Genomic DNA, 19,163 nt, shown 5'->3' on the forward strand with positions numbered 1-19,163 from the left:
CCCTCAACCACAGAAAGCTCACATAAAGCAGGAAAGATGCTGTCCCCAAGCACACTCTGCCAGGGTCCTACCCGCCCTGCCTGATGCACTCCCTCCCTCACTCGCTCTTCCCTCCTCCAGCCTGCAAGTTTCAAATGCTCACAAAGTACACAAAAGAGTACAAAGAGCTCTCAGGTGCCCTGCAAGCACTGTCCCTAGCCTGTCCCCCCTCAGCCCCACGAGCTCCCCACCTCTCATCGCGGTCTAGACGGCGCCTGGTCTTACCCACAGGTGTCTTTTTTTTTTTTTTTTTTTTTTTTTTAGGTGTAGATGGACACAACACAATGCCTTTATTTTTTATTTTTTTATGTGGTGCTGAGGATTGAACCCGGGTCCCGCCTGTGCTAGGCGAGCGCTCTACCGCTGAGCCACAATCCCAGACCCCCATAGGTGTCTTAGTGCAGAGCTTTCACATAGCACCTGCTGACTGGGCCTTGTGCCCAGTGTCCCTGGTGCACACTGTGGAGCACCCATGTCCCAGGGCATGGAGCACACCTTGCTGTCAACAGCTCTCTCTTCCTCCAGCCTCTGATGAGGAAAGGCCCTGCGGCCTCTGGGGTCTCTGTAGGCGGAATGTTCTGAGTGTGTCCTCCTGTGTTCTGTGCTCATCAGATGCAGAGCTGGGGTGGGCATGGCGGGCTCTTCCATCGGAGACCGCAGAGTGTTCTGATTCTGCCCCTCCTCCATCCACAGCCAGAATGTTCTTTAAGCAGAAGCACACCTGTTCTTTCACCACCTGAGGTTGTATTCTGCATGAGAAAGGCACAGGAGCACCTTAGTCCCTTAACATAGCCAAATCAGTGGCGTGTTCCAGAGGGACTGGAAGGAGGTGTCAGAAAAGGAGGTCCAGGGAGGAGCATGGGCTGGGCATGTGGGGACGCTGCAGTGGAGACCCTGCCTCCACCAACCCACTCCTTTGCACTGGGCTCCCGGCCTCTGGCCTAGCCCTAGCGGCCCAGGTGCTTCTCCTGCCTGGTGCCATGTGCCCCGGCCGGGCTCCCATACACAGGCTCCTCACTGCTGCTGGGTGGGTCCTGTTGCAGGCTGCTCAGTGACCCAAGAGTCTCCTCCTCACTCTCCTGGCCACGGCCTCTTCACCTTGCTGCCTATGTCTGTGTCCTTTGTCCATCCTGAGAGCCCCGCTCCCAGTGACCCTGGAGACACAATTAGGGCATGGTAGATGGGCCCTGTTTTCTGCCCCTGCATGCAGGGCAGCCTCCTGCCCCCCCCCCAGGAGACAGTGCTGCTCAGGGAGACTCAATCTGTTCCACACCTAGTCTGAAAGTGACACAAGTAGGATCCGCTGTCCCAGGTCACTTGGCTTAGCTCCAGTTGATCACGCCTCCCACAGTAAACGTGTAAACTGAGTTCCATGATCACACAGGATTTGTGTCTCCCAGATCTTTATAATCATCCATGTGGCAAGAAGAGCACAGCAAGGCCGCAGCTGCTGTACTGTCCCCTGCTGCCCCTCCTGGGACTAGCCTTGGTGTGCTCTCGTCTTTACTGTGAGTGGGTCTCACACATGGAGAAGCACTCTCTCCTGCCTGGAACCCAGAACCTCTGCTGCTGCATTCTGATGGCGGCCTCCCTGACCTGCTCCTGTGGTACCCATAGTCCCTCTGGGCTACTGTCTGCAGCAGGCAGCTAGTGGCCTCCTTCCTCACCACCTCTTCCCCAGCATCTGACCGGCATCAGTGCCGCCCTTGTGGTTGGCAGTGGCTGCAAGGCAGCCAGAAGCTCCTGCCGGCTCCTACCAGTAGTGCCCTCCCCACACTGCCTGCCTGTGCTCATGGCGTGGCCTCAGGATCCACGGCAGGAGCAGGTGATTGACCTCCTGGCTTCCCTGAGCCGCCTCCTCACTGTTGGCCGGGCTGCGGGCCTGGCTAGGGAAGCACCCACTTTCCAGCAGCTGGCAGGAATATCTCCTTGTGGTCATCCAACCATGTCCCTGTTCTCCTGCCAGCTGTCAGCCAGGGCCTCTCCCAGCTCCAGGACCCCTCGGCCCAGTAGCCCTACCCATAGGTTTAGCATGCAGCCCCCTCCCTCCAAGCCAGCAGGGGAGGGATGAGCCATGTGCCCTTGCTGCTGACCAGCCAGGTGAGCCTGGGAGGCACCCTCACTTTAGCCACAGGAAGGTCTGTGGGCCTGGAGAGCCCAGGCAAGGTCTGACGGAGTGGGCTGGGGCAAGGCAGAATGCAGCCCTGAGACGGGTTCGCGTGACCAGTGGCCGTGTCTTAAGATGGTGGTCTGGGGTGAGGGGTGTGGCTCAGTGGAAGACCACTTTCCTGGCATGCCCAAGACCCTGGCTTCCATCCTCAACACCACAAAAATACATGTAAAATGCACATAGGGCACCTCGGAGAGCACAGCACAGTGCTGCAGGGAGCTCGGGTAGAGACTGGGGATAGCCAGGCCCTCCTGCAGGGCTGTGTGTGTGGCACATGCTCTGGGTATCCCAGCAGCACCCCTCATGGCCCTGAGGGAGCCCAGAGCACCCTCTGGCCAGGCTGTGTGAGCGCACACTCCTTAGGGCCTCAGGTGAGGTGCTTAAGGAGAAGCGAATATGAGGAGAGTGCAGCCCAGCAGGCCCGGGGGTGCTCTGCCTCGCCCCCAACCACACACATGTGCACACTCTCATGAGGGCCTCCCCTGTGGTAGCACACAGGGGCTGGGAACAGGACCTCTGCAGCTCTGGAGCTCAGTGTCGTTGGGGCAGTGAGTCATCCTGGTGGCCAGGGACTGGGCACAAGCAGGGCACAGGGCCTCTGCAGCTCTGGTGCTCCATGTCGACGGAGCAGTGAGTCATCTTGGTGGTCAGGTGGGCATGCCACTGCCTCCTCTCACTGCAGGCATGGAAGGTGCACCTGATGGGCCCTGCCGGCTGCACGAGGAACCTACGCAAGACACACATCCTGCACAAGGCCCAGGCTACGCTCCCAGGTGAGGTTCGTGCCCTTGCAGGCCTTGGGGCCGTTTTGATCAGTGTCCCTGGCTGTGTTCCGGTTCCCTAATGAGGAGCAAGTCAATCATGCCACAGCCCCTCTCCGTCCACTGTGGCTGCTTCTCCCAGGTCCCAGAGAACTGATCCACAAGGCCAGGCCCTCCTGGGTGCCATGCTGCTCCTCAGCACTGCCTGTGTGACTGCCTGAAGGATTTAGGAACAAAGAGGTAGACCCTGCAGAGCCACCCACCGTCTGGTTTATTAGCCACCTGCCATGCTGGAGACTTTTGCACGCTTACCTCAGGCGTGCCGCGTAGGGAGGGGGTGGTATCTGCGGCAGCAGGTCTGTGCTGGCTCCACGCTGAGGTGCTCGTGCAGAAGTCATCCCCGTCCAGTTCTTACAGATAGGTGGACAGGGCCCAGGCCCTCAGCCAGGAGGCTTGCCTCGGTGCACAGCCACCTGCTGCGTGCCGAGGACTGTGTTCTTAGAATGACGGTCGGGTAACTGGCCCTGTTCTGCACCTCTGAGACTGTCCTGTCCTCTCCTGCTGCCACCTGAGCACCTGCACCTGTGGCCTTGCACAGCTCCGCACGCTGCACTTGTTGTGGTCAGCTTTTTTGCTTCTGTGACCAAAAAATCTGACAGGGACAATTTTAGAGAAGGAAAAGTTTATTTGGGGCTCACAGTTTGAGGTCTCAGTCCAGAGATGGCTGACTCCACTGCTCTGGGCCTGAGGCAAGCAGCCATCCTGTGGTGGAGGAAGGCAACCCAGGACATGGCAGCTGGGGAGACAGACTGAGCTCAGTTCATGAGGGACAAAATCCACCCCCAGTGACCCACCTCCTCCAGCCTACAGTTACCACTCAGGTATCCCCTGCATGGGTAAGGCCCTGATTAGGGTGAGGCGCTCGGCCTGACAGCTCACCTCCCTTGTCTTCAGGAGACACCATAACCACCTCTGTCCACTGTGCTGACACCTCCAGGCTGGGAGACATGGTCCCAGGCCTCTCAGGCCCAGCTGCTCAGGGTGGGTTCCTCCTGCCATTCACACTGCCACCATGGGCATGAGTCACCATCCTAATGTAGTCCCATGTCGTGTGTGTCTATGCCACAGGAAAAGGCCTCGCAGGGACCAAATCAGGCATCTCAGGAGCCAAGTCTGGAAGCAAGATCCCCACCCCAAAGGGAGGCCTGAGCAAAAGCTCCAGCAGGACACACACAAAGCGGTGACACGGGACCTTCTGTGCCCTGTCCACCAGGGACTGGGCAACTGTTCCCAAACCATTTCTCCTAAAACTCTTCTGGACGCACCAGCCCTGTCTCTGTCCCTGCTGCCCTAGGCCTCTCCTGTGCCAGCTCTCTGCTGTCCTACAAGTGATGTATGTGAATCTGACCAAAGAGCCCCACCGCCCTGCGTGCTGAGCTCCAGTCCTGATTTCTGTTAGGACAGAGGCACATGGGCCAGAAGCCACTGCTCGGGGAGGATCGGCACATGGAGCATATTCCTCCTTGCTGCCTGGAAAAGTCACCGAAGCCTTTGGCTCATGAGTCCTCGTCGCACATGGCAGACTGTGCAGGGCACGAGCTCACTACAGTGCCCCATGGCCCTGGGAGGGCAGTGTTCAGAACAAGCATCTGACTGTGCCCTTCCTCAAGCCCATCAGTCTCCACTCAGCCCAAGTAGTCACAGGGAAGCAAGGCCAGTGTCTGCAGGACTGTGTCCACTGTGACAGGAAGAAATGGTTAAGAAGAAAACCTGGAAAGCAGATCCTGAAATGACCCCGTCAGCACGTGCCCTGCTCCCGGCTTGCTTCCTGGGGCTGCAGCTGCCCTGCACTCACCTGGCCACAGGACGCCCGTCTCCAAACCTGTTTTGTTTCTGCCTGCAGCATCTTCCACGTCTGCTGACCCACCAGAAGCATCCCACGTACTCCGCAGGCCCAGCCCCTCGGCCAGGTCTGTCCGCCATGCTTCCTTGCCATACTGTACCTGGGACCACAAGTCCACCTGTTTCCAGCAGTTCACACCAAAGCGCTGCTCAGGAGATGACACAGCCCTCAGAAGCAGTCTCCTCCACAGCTCCTCCACCCTCCCCACAGGAGGCCTAGGCTTCCTTGTTAGACCTGCTATTTCCCACAGCTGTGGAGAGGCCCAGGACCATCTGGAACCTGCCGGAAAAGCCCCAGAACATCCTCACCTCATTGTGCTCTCTGCACCCAGGTGCCCAGTCCACCAGTGGCCAGGGTTGTGCTTGCTCCCTGAGGCCACACAGCAGGCTTTCAGAATGCCACTTAGGAGTGTTTGGACTGAGGAAATGAGTATGGTGCGATTAGTGTATGAGTGTTTTTAATTCCCAACCATGTGAAACCACAAAAGGTATGGTAACCAACAGCCTCATGAGCCCCGACTCCTGGGTGTGTTAATAACCATTAATCACTTCAGTTCCCAAACTAGTACCTCCATTAGGGTTGTCTCAGAGTACTGGGTGAGAACAAGGCCTACCTATTAGACATCTTTCAGGTGTGGGAGAAAGAACATAAACCGTGTGGGACACGGCACAGCATGGATGCCAGGACGTCCGACATGCTCCTTCACTTCCAACATGGCGGCCTTGGTTTCTAACTGCCGCCCCCCACCCCAAGTACAGGTGAGACACTTCTTTAAGTAAAATGAGAAAAGTTAACCAAGGAATTATTCTTTTCTCTTTGAACAAAACTTCAGAAAGATACATGTAATGTTTTCTGCTCTAACTTAAAGAAGATATTTGTAAAAATACTTCATTTTTAGTGATTGATCAACAAAATTGGGCTCCTCCTCTGCTCTTTTGCTGGTGACAGAAGAATCATGTGCTTTGCTGAAATGATCCTAGCAGTGAGGAGTGGCCACTGAAGTTTTCACACAGTTACACACTATCCAGGGACCAGGAATAAAGGGAGAAAATATAAATGGAACCACAAGATCCCTCAGCCATTCATAAATAAATATCTAAATTCAGAATACTAATTAATAACTGAATTTTCATTTATGAATAGGTTCTGGATATTTAATTGTATTTATTTTCTATTTCAGGATATTAATATAATTTAAAAATTTTAAATTGTACCTATAAATTTCACATTAGAAATGTAAATACTTTTAATGAAAATTTGCAACTTTTTAATGTTTTAACAGTTTTCTATTTGTCTTTATTTCAGGTACCAGAATTATAAAATAAATAATATATTTTTTGTTATTATTTTAGGACTTAAGGGTTAATTCACCTTGAGTATATTAATAAAAAGATCACTAAGTGTTTTGTCACTTTTATTTCAAGATTATAATTGAAAAGCACTCTGTAAATAACTTTGACATTAGTGATCACACATGTCGCTCAGCCTGAAACTGAGGGTGGCAGGTTGGAAACCACAGAGGAGGGAGGCAATTGGGGTCCAGCTGCTGAACCAGTCGTCCAATGGGCTTGTGCTGGAGAAGCTAGAAGACTTGTAGCTACATAGACTGAATTGTTGACCAGCTCCCTCCTGTGGGAAAACCCCAGAATGCTCAGTGTGTCCACTAACTAGGCTCAGCATGTCCTGTGTCCTCCAGCTGTGCCCAGGGGAGGTTGCACCGCGTGGTCCCCGTGTCTTCCGCCTTTTCTACCAACCAACAAGGTTATTTGATCTTCAGATAACCTCATATGCAGCGTTTTCTCCACATGGTGCAGAGTGGTTTCTCAGTTTGTCAGCTTTCGGAGTGAGTTGATTATATAAGTGATTTTATAATTATTCCCATGTTAAAGTCTTGTATGTGCAGCTCTGTCCTTTACACAGGTACAGGTGAACTTAAAACTTAAGTTCAAATGTATTGCTTCAAAATTTGGAGCTGACTTTGGCTAATGCTGCGTGTGCTTTGTAGAGTGTGAGGTGGGAAGGTGATAGCGGCCTGGGGTCTGAGGCTCCAGCACATACACGGGGCTCACGCCCACCCACGTGCCTTCACAGTGCACGCTTTGAATTAGGTGTTCTCCATTATGTCCTTGCCTGTTGGTTCTTGAAGATGAAATTTGTTCTGAAATGACCCCATCCCCTCATCATTCATGACAGCATTGAGCACTGGCTCGTCCCCTGTAGTCTCTACCTGCCCCCACTGTCACTTAGCTCCTGCTCCCCAGCAAGAGTGGAACCTTGGCCAGAGTCCTCATTTGGAAAGCTGGGGAGGTCCAAGCTGTGTTAGGAAGGTCAGGCAGGGTTTAGGGACCCTGTGAGCTGCTGCTGCAGGGATGCAGCAAGTCCCAGAAGTTGTCCCATGAGCCCTTAGCCTGGCCTCATTGCAACCATTCCAGAACCCACGGCCAGGAGTATGGTCCTTAGTGACAGCCCTGGGAGCTGGGTTCCAACACTCACACTGCACAGCCGGGCGGCAGGGCCCACCCTGGGTAAATCTGAAGCCTCTGCTGCCTCCACGCCCCTTCAGAGGGACTCCCTGGTCTGAGCGTGTGCAGAGGAACTTGGGAGGCTGTCTGGACCTTGAGAGACCTCGGAGCTTCTGACCCGCTCACACGGCTGACTCGGCCTCAGTTTCTGGCCCTAGAGAGGAGCTGGGGCCCTCCTACGCCCTGGAGAGAACCCACGTCCTCTAGACACTCCCCTGGTGCTGCAGTCCCGGCGACTGGAGGCTGCGGCACAGGACCACAAGCTCGAGGCCAGCCTGGTCCTGTCTCAAAATAAAACCCAAAACGGGCTGGGGTGCAGCCCCAGGGTAGAACTCCCGAGGCTCAGCTCTCAGTGCTTGTCACCGTCCTGCTGTCGCCTACCTTCTCCTCCCCACCATGAATCGGCCTACCTACCTACCTACCTATCGCTCCAATCACTAGGAATGATCCAGACACTGCATCCAGCCCGTATTCTAGAGTCGGGGTGTAGCTGGAGGTGACTGGCGTCCGCCTGCAGCCCGCGGCTCTCCAGGGCGCCTACATGCGGGCTGTCTCTGCGCCGCGGAGGCCCCCTCACGCCCTACTGGGCCCCGCGCGCCGCGCTAGCCGCGCACGTTGGGGCCCTTTCTCAGTGGCACGCACCGCCGCTCACTAGCCATCGGACGGGCTCTCTATGACCTCTTCCGGCATTGGCCGGAAGTGGCGCGCTGCGCCCCGGAAGCCCCGGCGCGCGCGCGGCGGCAGGCGGCGGCGCGATGGCGGCGGCTGCTGTGTCCGAGCCCTGGCCGGAGCTGGAGCTTGCGGAGCGTGAGCGGCGGCGCGAGCTGCTGCTGACGGGCCCGGGGCTGGAGGAGCGGGTGCGGGCGGCGGGCGGGCGGCTGCCGCCACGGCTCTTCACGCTGCCGCTGCTGCGCTACCTGGAGGTGAGCGGCTGTGGCAGCCTGCGCGCGCCGGGGCCGGGCTTGGCGCAGGGCCTGCCGCAGCTGCACAGCCTCGTGCTGCGGCGCAACGCGCTGGGGCCCGGCCTGAGTCCTGAGCTGGGCCCGCTGCTAGCGCTGCGCGTGCTCGACCTGTCGGGCAACGCGCTGGAGGCGCTGCCGCCGGGCCAGGGCCTGGGCCCCGCGGAGCCGCCGGGGCTGCCGCAGCTGCAGAGCCTCAACCTCAGCGGCAACCGGCTGCGCGAGCTGCCCGCCGACCTGGCGCGCTGCGCCCCGCGCCTGCAGAGCCTCAACCTCACCGGCAACTGCCTGGACGCCTTCCCCGCCGCGCTCTTCAGCCCCGGCGCGCTGCCCCTGCTCAGCGAGTTGGCGGCCGCAGACAATTGCCTGAGAGAGCTCAGCCCCGACATCGCGCACCTGGCCTCGCTCAAGGTCAGCGGGGGCCGCGGAGCGGGAGGGAGCCCGGAGGCCGCCGCCCGCAGGGACCCAGGCGCTCCGGGGTCTCCGCGGGGCGTTTCGAGTGTTAGCAGACTTGGCTTCTCCTTCAGGTCGGGAGCAGGTGAAGAGAGGAACCCGTGTCCGAGTTTCTCGTATTTGTGAACCTACTGAGCCCCAAAGGAGTGGGGGACATCAGTCGAGGCACAAACATCTGAAAGAACTGCAGTTAGCATCATAGGCATCACGCTGCGCACGGTGTCTCACAGGACCCCAGCCACTTCCTTCTGAGGTTGCGGTGGCCGGTCAGGTTTCTCTGAAAGCCCAAGGGCTTGCCTGAAGCAAACAGCTCTGGGTAGCTCCCCAGCCCCAGCACACTGCCCGGCCCACAAGTGCCTATTAAGTCTGTTGAGTGCCATAGGCGTCCAGAGCCACAGCTAACTCCATTCTGGGTTTTTTTCTGCATCTTCCCTTTTCGTTCTTCCTGAGCAAAGCAGTCCTGCATTTCTTATTCCTCCTGCTTCTCAACCTTGAGTTTATGGGACCGTTTCTTAATGAAAGGTGTATACTGTTTAGCGACTGAACTTGCAGGGAACGCCATTGCTGAACCGGGCACTCGTCTTGCAGACATGCTTGTGTACAGATGCATCTGTGCATGCAGTGGGGGGTGACAAGACAGGCAGGCACTTAGCAGAACCACCTGGCCTTGCTGGCGTTCCTGAAAAGCTGTGGGTGTGTCTCCTGAGGTGTCCTGATCCTCTGCTGCTGAGTTGACACTGCACACTTGTACTGTCTGCTCTACCTGCAGGCTGAGAGGCCTGTGTGGCTCCTGGAAGGCTGTGGAGCCAGGTGTGCCTCCCCATGCAGAGCCTCAGGCTGTGGGCACAGTGACTGCCTGTGACAGTCACAGGGGCCTGCAGATGGTTGTGTTCCGCTGGCTGCAGGCTGGGCCTTAAGGCTCAGAGCAGAACTAGCATCCTGCCATTAGGAAAGCCCAACCCAGAACAGAACACCAGGAGTCCCACTTAATTAGTGAGCAGAGTAGCAGCACAGAGGCTGCAACTTGTCCACTCCTTTCCTAGATGGGGGAGGGTACAAGTGCATGGGCTCAGGCAACAGGAAGACCCTGACCCTCTTCCCCACCCCAGCTGCTGAGACAAGGAAGCCAAGGAGCTGGCTGTCCCCTTCTGGGCTTTACCTCCTCGGTTAGCTGCCTGCCGATGGGCCTGGCTTCGTCTCCCTGGCCTTGGACCCATTTAGCTCGATTTCCTGGGGGAGACCCGAGAGAACCTGGGGTGGCCTTCGTCCTCTTCTTCCCAGGTTCTGTGACCCCATGGGTTCAGTGCCAAAGTTGTGGAATGCCAAAGTCATTTCTGCCCGCCTGCTTCTAAAGTGGCTACCACCCAGGCCTGTGGTGCCGCCAGCCGGGGCTGCTGGAGCAGACAGGGCAGCGCCTCCGTCAGCACAGGCCCCCCCGGGGATCTCTCCTGCCCAGGACCAGTCTCACTGGAGCTCATACAAGGACTCCTCCTCCCAGAGTTTAGTACAGAGAACTTCAATTTGGGGCATGAGGTCTATTTTCTGGTTTTCTCAGTTGCTGCCAGAGATGACAGGGCTCATTTGGGACCTGGAGAGTGCAGGTTCCCTCAGCCACCTAGTTGGGATCCCTTGCCCAGTGTGGCTGTCGGGGCCAGGCTGTGTTCTGCAGGAGGAGCTGGCCCTGGGCGCTGTAGCAGGTCCAGTCGGGCATCTGGAGACCTGCACTCCAACGCAGCTTCCCCCTGTCTGCGTTATCCTCCAAGGGTCCCGAGGCCCCTGCTTCCAGGGTGCCCACTCTTGAAGCCTGTGCCTTTATTGCCATCATGAGGTTGTCTTCTTAGTGCCCAGACCTGGGACAGACGCAGTTTGGGAGTGGAACTAGCTGTGCCCTCCTCAGCAGCCCCACAGTTTCTAACTGTGGCTCTCAGCATCTGGGCCTTTGCCCCCTCAGGACTCCAGGCTGCTGCTGTCTCCCTCTCGCTCTCTCTCCATAGGGCCTTCCGGTAGATCATGGGCTACCATCCAGGCCCCTGCTTCCTGCCCAGATGTGCTCTGTGCAGTAGTGGTTGTCTCTGGAAGACCCCACTGCCCCAGTGTGTAGGTACTTTAGTCCTTCCTGGGGAGCCCTCAGCCAGCTGCTGGCACTGAGCCCTGCACTGCTGGGCTTGCATTGCTCCTCTGCTGCTCTTTCTAGGTTTTAAGTCACTTGTCTTTCATCAGTGGAAGAGGAAGCTTGCGTTCAGCTGGGATTTTGTGGAGTGACGAGGTTTTATTGTACTGGAGTTCTCTGGTGCTTCCACCAAAGCCTCTTTGAACAGCCAGAAGCCTCCATGTTCAGCATGTGCCTAGCAGGCTGTACACAGACAGACTACTACAAGCTGTCCGTCAAACCCCTTGCCAAGGCACAGAGGCTCCTGGGCTGGCCCCATCCTGCTTTAGACCAGCCCCAGCTCCTAGTGCTGGAGTGGGGAAGGCGGGGGCTGTGAGCCTTAGAACCCTGCTCAGAACCAGGGCCAGCTTCCATGCTGCCTGCTAGTGGTACTATTAGTGACACTTGAGGGGCCCTGCCTCCAGTGGAAATGGCTGCCAGGGTAGGTGCCCCACCCAGGCCTCCCTGCAGAATGGAAGAAACCTGGGGCACAAGGTGAAGGTCAGGCATCTAATCTTGGGGTCCAGGATCGAGTGGGAAGCCCCATACCCCAGATGGGCTGCTGTCAGAACAGGCACAAGCTGCCCATGTCCCCTGTGGGCCACCTGTAGAAGGTGCATGTGAAACTTCAGTGGGTTTTGTATTTAAATAAGAGATCTCATTACATCCGAGCAGAGGCTCCAAAACCTGAAAGAATCCGACATCCTAAACACTTCTGGTTCCATGTATTTGGGACAAGGGACACCTGTAGTGACAGTTATATTAGATGCGCTAATCCAGTTCATTGACCGTTCTGGGGCTACCTAGTTGGGGCCTTGGTGGCACACCAGTTGCTCCAAGGGACACCGCATGTTAAAGCTTAGGTTCTAGCATCCGAGAGCAAAAAAGGCCCTCCAGGGCCACTGCTAGGCCAGTACTTGTCAGGTAGCAGCACAGGGCAGGGCGGGCCTCTTCACCACCTGCCACAGGGGAGGGGAGAGGCTCTACACACAGGTCCTCCAGTGCCGAGGACAAGCCATGAAGGTGGCAGGGGCCTCACGCTCGTTCAGGGTGTCAGTGTGGTGGCCCCCACACCTTTCCTGGGTCCTCCATCGCTTCAGTCCTCCCTCCCACAGGAGGCACAGAGTAGTGGGCCTGGTGGCCACACAGCCACACTGAGGGGGAGAGGTGGTCAGGGTTCACCACATTTGTTGTTGCCCTTTTAAAAAAAATAGCCCCCTGAGGGGAACTTTCTCTGGGAAGAATTACTGGTTTGTTCCTGAAGTAGGGTACATCCCCAGCCAGGTCCCGCTTCCTGTTCCCTTTTCCTGCCACTTAATGATGGACCCTGGAGCAGTTGTCACAACCTTAGTGAAGCAGGACGAGTTCTCAGAGGTGCTGTCCTTGCAGGTTGCGGGGGTGGGGCGGTCATTGCTGGGTCTTTCTCGCTGACCCAGGTGCCTGTCGTGAGAGCCTGTGCACAGGTTCTCTCCAGCTTGGCCAGTGTGCGGTCTTTCTCTTGGCAGACCCTGGACCTCTCCAACAACCAGCTAAGCGAGATCCCTGCCGAGCTGGCCGACTGCCCCAAGCTCAAGGAGGTCAACTTCCGAGGGAACAAGCTTCGAGACAAGCGCCTGGAGAAGATGGTCAGCGGCTGCCAGACCAAGTCCATCCTGGAGTACCTGCGTGTTGGCGGCCGGGGCTGCGGCCGGGGCAAGGGCAGGGCGGAGGGTGCTGAGAAGGAAGACGGCGGGAAGAAGAGGAGGGAGCGGAAGCAGAGGCGGGAGAGTGGCGAGGGGGAGGAGGAAGCCGCTGATGCCGCCAGGCTGCTGCTCAGGGTCCTCCATGTCTCTGAAAACCCCTCGCCCCTGACGGTCAGAGTGAGCCCCGAGGTCAGGGACGTGCGGCCATACTTCGTGGGGGCTGTCGTGCGGGGCATGGACCTGCGGCCTGGAAACGCACTCAAGCGCTTCCTGACCTCCCAGGTGGGGGCACTGGCTCGATACATGGGGTGGGTGTGGGAGGACATCCCAGGGCCACTGAACAGCTGGACAGGCGTGTGGCCGGCCTCTGCGTTGCTCCGGGACTCAGCCTTGCAGTTCGTTCAGGCTGCTGGCTGAAGACAGTGGGTCTTGGGACTCCACCCGAGTCGCACGTGGAGTTCATGGGAGGTGCTCGGGTGCCGGCCAGCCCTGTTTCCTGGGTGGTGTTTCGCTGTGCGTCTGCCCAGCTTTCAAAATAAAAGCCCGTCCTTGCCCAAGGGAGGCTTCTGGGCAGTTTTCCTTGTTGGCTTGCTTCTGGTTTTCAGCCACAAGTTCTAGTTCAAGGTGGGTTCTTCAGATGCCTGTTCTAGAGTTAGAGAAAGAAACAAGGCCCCCGGGGGCAGATGAGGCAGCTCTGCTGTCCCTGCGCCCCGAGAAACGCTCAGCAGGTGAGGCACCGACAGGCGTGGGGCCGGGGCCACTGAGGCCTACAGTCTCACTGTCGTGTTGCAGACCAGACTCCACGAAGACCTCTGTGGGAAGAGGACGGCAGCCACCATTGCCACCCATGACCTGCGTGCCCTGCGGGGACCCTTGCTGTATGCCACTCAGCCACCCCAGGACCTCAAGGTGCCTTCACTGCCCACTCGGTCTGTGTCTCCAGGTTCTCCTTGGTGTCCTTCCACATAATGCGGTGCTGGCGGCTTGAAGCCAGGCATTCCACAGTGGTCAGCACGTGCAGAGTGGAGTGGGGAGCATGCCTGCTGCGACCACTCTTGTAGCAGCTGCAGAGCTGTCCAGACTCCTGGGGGGGCGGGACTCTACAGAGGTCTCCTTCCTTTGTTCACTTTTACCCAAAAGTGCCACCGTGGGCCATCCTGAGTGTGAGTTGTCAAACCAAGGTGCCGCCCTGGTCTGTTTAGTTTTGTGCATTGCGCCTGTGTCCTCAGCAGGTGGAGGGCCTCCTGCCCAGGCTGTGTGTCTGACCTAGCTCCCTCTGGCTGCCAAGTGCCACCTCTCTGTTGGCCTTCTGAGGCCCTGCATACTTGGAAACAGTTGTGCTTTAGCTGGGTTAGAGGAGAAGCCCAGCTTCAGAGGAATCTGAGTGTCAGGCACTCGGGTCCCAGTTGGGTGGCTAGAGAGACCGTTGCACACAGGTCCTCACAGTGACCATGTGGGGCTTGGCAGGCAGGCTCCTTCCTGGTCAGCGTGATTTCCACTCAGGCAGCTGGGCAGCTCTCTGGAGGTCAGCAGGGGAGGGTGGAGGATTGCTGATGCGTAAATGCAGTGGGCTGTTGTCCGAACTGCCTCTGGGTTTCTCCTCGACAGATTGTCCCCTTGGGGCGGAAGGAAGCCAAGGCCAAGGAGCTGGTGCGGCAGCTGCAGCTGGAGGCTGAGGAGCAGCGGAAGCAGAAGAAGAGGCAGAGCGTCTCGGGGCTGCACCGGTGGGTCCGCCAGCTCCGTGGGCATTTCTGGCCACCACTTGGTCAGCTTATTCCTCAGCAGGTTCTTAAAGCCACCAGAACTTGAGTTTTCTCAAAGGTGTAGAACAGAAAATCAGACTTCCCTCAGAAAGAGATGTGAGGCCACCTCACCTGCGTGGACCCAGGCCCGTCGTGGGAAGTGGCGCCTGCTCCAGGGGGAGTTGGCAGGTGCCGGGTGTGGATGCTTTGTGTCACTTGACAGAAGCAGGGTGGCCCCTGGGACAGGACAGGATGTAAATTGCCAGTCAAACCCACAGCTCCCTCAGCCTCGGGCACCACTGGGGGGTCTGTTGGCAAACACAGGTGTGGGGCATCGGCTACGCCTGCGTGCGCGGCCGTCTGGAGCAGGCAGAACTTGTGCCTTAGTGGTGTTTGGTGCGTCTAGACGACTTTCCAGTTTAATCCAGTTTAGCCTGTTTGCACTTTACAGTGGTGCTAGGTGTCGAACCCAGGGCCTCGCCTGTACTAGGCAAGCTCCGCACCTGACGCACACAGCCCTGTTTATTTTGTTTTGAGACGGGGCCTCCCTCAGTTGCCCAGGCTGTTCTCCTGCCTCAGCCTCCCGAGTCACTGCGATCAGGGCATGTGGCCAGTTTAGCTTTTAGGTGCCTGTAATATGTCTTCCTTCCCATGCAGGTACCTTCACTTACTGGACGGGAAGGAGAATTACCCTTGTCTCATGGACGCAGATGGAGATGTGATTTCTTTCCCACCAATAACGAACAGTGAGAAGACAAAGGTAGGACGGCACCCCGGGATGTGGGTGTCTTCCCGGCAGCTCCGGAACCCTGTGGAGATGCAGACCACCAGGCACAGGCCCTCCCTCCCTGGAGCTGCGGGCTGCCTTGGTAGAGGGAGGCCGGGGCGTGGTTCAGGGCCGCTCTGCTCCACAGCTCTCTCCTCAATGCCGTGGCGGTCGCTGGCATCTGCTCTGGATAACTCTGTTCTTTTCTGGAATCTGACCTTTTAAGATTAAGAAGACGACTAGTGATCTGTTCTTGGAAGTGACCAGTGCCACTAGTCTGCAGATTTGCAAAGATGTCATGGACACCCTCATTCTGGTAAGTGAGCCCTGCCCAGCCTCAGGAGAGTGTCACTGTCCATCCTTGCACAATAGCCTGCAGGAGTCCAGCGGCCTGGGCCACCTCTCATCACTTGGTTAGAAAGATCTTTTTCCTTTTCAGAAAATGGCAGAAATGAACAAATACACTTCAGAAAATAAAGAGGAAGGATCACTCTCGGATACGGAAGCCGATGCGATTTCTGGACAACTCTCGGATCCTCAAGTGAATCCTGGTGCTGGGAAGGATGGACAGTCCCCCCTGGTGGTGGAGCAGGTCCGCGTGGTGGACCTGGAGGGGAGCTTGAAGGTGGTGTACCCGTCCAAGGCTGACCTGGCTGCAGCTCCTCCCCATGTTACCGTCCTTCGCTGACAGGCCAAACTGGGCTCAGGCCAGCAGGCCATCCGTCACGTGCGCCTGGTTTTACGGGGTTTGTGAGTGACGCTAAGTTATTCAGTATGTTCCCACCTCCGTGTTGTTGTATCTTTGTTTGCTTTATCCAGTGATTCTGTTGTAAGGTGATGGCTGTGTTGTCTTCACAACACTAAACTGGTGTTGCAGGTTTTCATGGAATTGTTCAAATACCAGAAGTAGCTATTCAGCATGTTCCAAATCATGCAGGCCCACTGAGACCCTGGGATTGGTGTGAGTATGCCAAGGTCAGTTGGACAGCTGGTCAACATGTGTTTAACTGAACTGCAGTTATTTTTCTATGATGTAGTCTTTCTAAGTCATTTTGGGCCAGTAGTGCCAGAACGTCATGTTTTCCAGCTTACATGACTTTAATCTTTTTATTTAAAGGAAAAAAAAAGTTTTTTAAACACAAGTTTAGAACAAGCAGTGTTTTTTCTCAGTGTTGGCTGGTGGGGCACCTGACAGCTATGAGCTGTACCAGACCTTCAGGATCACCAGCCCCAGGTCTGTGGGTTCTGCACAGCTGGGACGGGAAGGGTGGGGTGAATGGTGGCTGGTCATCGTTGGCGCATCAGCACCACAGCTATGGACAGCTGTCATACCTAGCCCTAGAGGAATGTGGGGCATGGGTGGGCATATAGGACAGCTCTGTTCATGAGCTGTCAGTGGTCCCTGGCCTGCTAAAGGGCATGGGCAGTGACCAGAGAAGGCATCATAAAGTTCTAGCGTCGGATGAGTGGCTTCCCATGTCAGGCCTTCAGGTGGGTTCCATTGCGAAGGCTGTTTCGTGTGTGGGTTTATTGCCTGGCACATGCACACCCTCCCTGGAGCCAGAGTGCTTGGTCCAGAGGTCCTGTGGCCTCACTGCTCGGTTCTGGCTGAGGAGCAGCACCTGACACATCAGCATCTTATTTGATGATACTTCTTTTGGTAGCCTTTGACCTAAGTGACAGTTTTTCTCTCACGGAGGAGACTGGTGATTTTTTTGGAGGATTTGCAGGAAGCCCAAGGTCCCTCCAGGTGGGTTCCAACAAAGGTGGGTGGCTCCAGAGCTTAGAGGCATGAGCTGGCTACCTTGCAGCTCCAGCCCAGCTGGCCAGTCCACCAGGCTCAGGCTAATCCAGTGGCCAGGCTGGCTACAGTGGGCTTGCAGACCATAGCTTTCCCTTGGGGCCTGTCCTCCCAAAGCCTGTGTCATGCCTGTGTCAGTGGTCCTGCATGTGGTCTCATGAGTCGCTGTCAGGCCATCAAGGCTGCTGGGGTGTGCTTAGCAAGGGTTCTGTCCTACTAGGAGGCCCAGGAGAGCTTCCCCAGGCAGGACCCTGCCCACGCTTCAGGCAGGGCCATGGACAGTTGAGAGTTCCCTTTGGATAGCTGTGGCAGAGGGCCACCCTGTCTCTGGGTGGCTCAGCCCCGGTTCGAGCTGCCTCGACTCCCCAGGCTGCTGTGGACGCAGCCGAGTACCATGAGGTTTGGAGTGTTTATAGGAAGTTTGGCCAACACCGTCCTTGCCTGGCCATCTCTAATAAAACATTTCCTAAGAAATGCCTCCGCCCGTGCTCAGTGACCCTCTACTGCTGCTTCCCGAGGCTGTTTGTGGAGGTGCATAAAATCCACGCTAGCCCACAGTGGCCCACATGGGGAATCTGGGAACCAGGGCCCATGCAGTTGCTCCTGGCTGTCCCCACCCATATCTGGACCCCACTGGGGCTCGCCCAGGCAGCCAGTCACTCGGGCCAGTCCGGCAGATCTTCCAGGAGGGGGCAGAGGGACTGCTCTGCAGGGTCCTGTCATGCTCTCCCAACCCTCCGAGGACCATAAAGCCCCAGAACCCAAATTCATGACCACAAGGGTCAGGGGGGGCCTGGAGCCTGGGATCACTTATGGAGGTGGCCCGGTGAGGCTGTGGGCACCAGGGTGCTGGCTGGAGTCCCTAGGCTGAGTGTCTGAGGGCTGCCAGAGGGTGAACTAGGGCCATCTGACTGGCTTTGGGGCGCAGGGCTGGGCCAGCTAGCGAAGCTCCGTTGCTGCCCTTCCTTTGGTTCCCAGTTGGTCCCCTGTTGCTAGGAAGGCACCTACCTGTGGGCTGTCCCTCCTGGCACCATCTGTACACTACTTCTGCCCAGGGCCACGCAGCCTTGGCCCACCCCAGACCTCTGGAGCAGAGTACTGACCTGGCAGCCTGTGCCCCTTGCCACAGACCTCTACAGTAGTGCCATCCCACAGGGCTCCAGGGAGAGCCTCCAGCTGCTGCCTCTCCTCCCCAGCGTGCAGCCAGGCAGTACTGGGTATAGCTGGGTGTCTCTTGGAGCTGAGGCCCAGGGCCACTGGGGTGGACTGCTGCAGGCTCCCATAGGAGGGTCATTGCCTGGAGAGGCCTGTGAAACAGCCTCACCATTCCTCAGAGCCCTAGCAAGGGGCATGGGAGAGCAGGGAGACCAGCTGCACCGGCCCTCCCCAATGCTGGGCAAGGTCTCTCCAGCCCCTCTGGTTTTAGGAGTTTGGGGGGTGGGGTCCAGCCTGGAGGTTGGCAGGGCCTCAGCCTTCTGATTCCCTGACCACAAACCCAGTAGCTGCTCGTCGTCTCCCGCTCTCAGAGCGGGCAGGGTGAGACCACTTTACTGCAGGGACGCTTCTGGCAGCGCCCTTGGTGGCACACACTGGCAGAGCACACAGCCCAGGAAGCAGGAGCAGGTACCAGGAGGGACGAAGGTTCTCAAGGTGGGCAGCAGGCCCCAGAGCAGCCGGGGCCTGGCCCATGTGTCAGGTGGACGGAATAGGACCAGCTACATCCTGAGCTCAGGCCTGCCCCTGTGTCCCTACAAGAGGATTCATCCAGGACAGGACACATTTCAAGGCCAAGAGCCAGACAGGATGGTAGCCAAGAAGGCGCAGCAAGAGAAGCAGGTCCTCCACACAGGCCTGGCTGCGAGTCACGCCTGCCAGGCGGTGCCTCCTGCTGTTGGTCCAGCAGACCTGTGATGACTGCTCTGTGCCAGATTCCTGGCCACACCAAGCACTGGAAAGAAGCAGGCCCTGCTGGGGCGAAGCCAGCTGGTGGGCACACCACCACCACCATCCTCCCGCAGCTGCCCTGGGAGCTGGGTTGCCCAACAGGGACCTTGTTTGCTGAGGGCCCCACCCCACTCTACACAGGAAGCATCTGGGGCTGGTCTCCACCCCTCAGGACAGGTGCACAGGGGGCCACCGTCCTTGCAAACCAGGAGTCAGGCCCACAGGGTCGTGCGTCTCTGCACTTCCCCATGGGAGGACCCCCCCATGGTCTC

General features: G+C 57.4%; 3 protein-coding genes across 5 annotated transcripts in view; 2 read left to right on the forward strand and 1 right to left on the reverse strand.

The window, feature by feature from the left end:
• CEP104 (centrosomal protein 104) overlaps positions 1-4,795 on the forward strand; it is a 30,417-nt gene extending 25,622 nt beyond the window's left edge. For 2 of the 3 annotated variants that reach the window (XM_081306657.1, XM_081306655.1), the window contains exons 21-23: positions 2,892-2,982; positions 3,925-4,011; positions 4,099-4,795. In XM_081306657.1, coding sequence (XP_081162783.1) covers positions 2,892-2,982; positions 3,925-4,011; positions 4,099-4,214 — 294 coding nt within the window. In that variant the 3' untranslated portion in view covers positions 4,215-4,795. The remainder of the gene's footprint in view (positions 1-2,891; positions 2,983-3,924; positions 4,012-4,098) is intronic. The other variant, XM_081306656.1, reaches the window with a different exon arrangement.
• Positions 4,796-8,125: 3,330 nt separating this feature from the next.
• On the forward strand, positions 8,126-17,421 carry LRRC47 (leucine rich repeat containing 47). Its single transcript, XM_081308479.1, has 7 exons — positions 8,126-8,765; positions 12,462-12,920; positions 13,431-13,547; positions 14,247-14,362; positions 15,038-15,140; positions 15,373-15,462; positions 15,586-17,421. Exons 1-7 carry the CDS (start codon positions 8,151-8,153, stop codon positions 15,832-15,834), a joined length of 1,749 nt encoding a protein of 582 aa, XP_081164605.1. The 5' UTR covers positions 8,126-8,150; the 3' UTR covers positions 15,835-17,421.
• SMIM1 (small integral membrane protein 1 (Vel blood group)) overlaps positions 16,737-19,163 on the reverse strand; it is a 45,541-nt gene continuing 43,114 nt past the window's right edge. Inside the window, exon 5 of the mRNA XM_081308482.1 lies at positions 16,737-18,895. Within this exon, the coding sequence (XP_081164608.1) occupies positions 18,676-18,895 (220 nt within the window). The 3' untranslated portion in view covers positions 16,737-18,675. The remainder of the gene's footprint in view (positions 18,896-19,163) is intronic.

The sequence above is a fragment of the Spermophilus citellus genome, assembly GCF_964194105.1.
Source record: "Spermophilus citellus genome assembly, chromosome: 9".
Classification (NCBI taxonomy): Eukaryota; Metazoa; Chordata; class Mammalia; order Rodentia; family Sciuridae; genus Spermophilus; species Spermophilus citellus.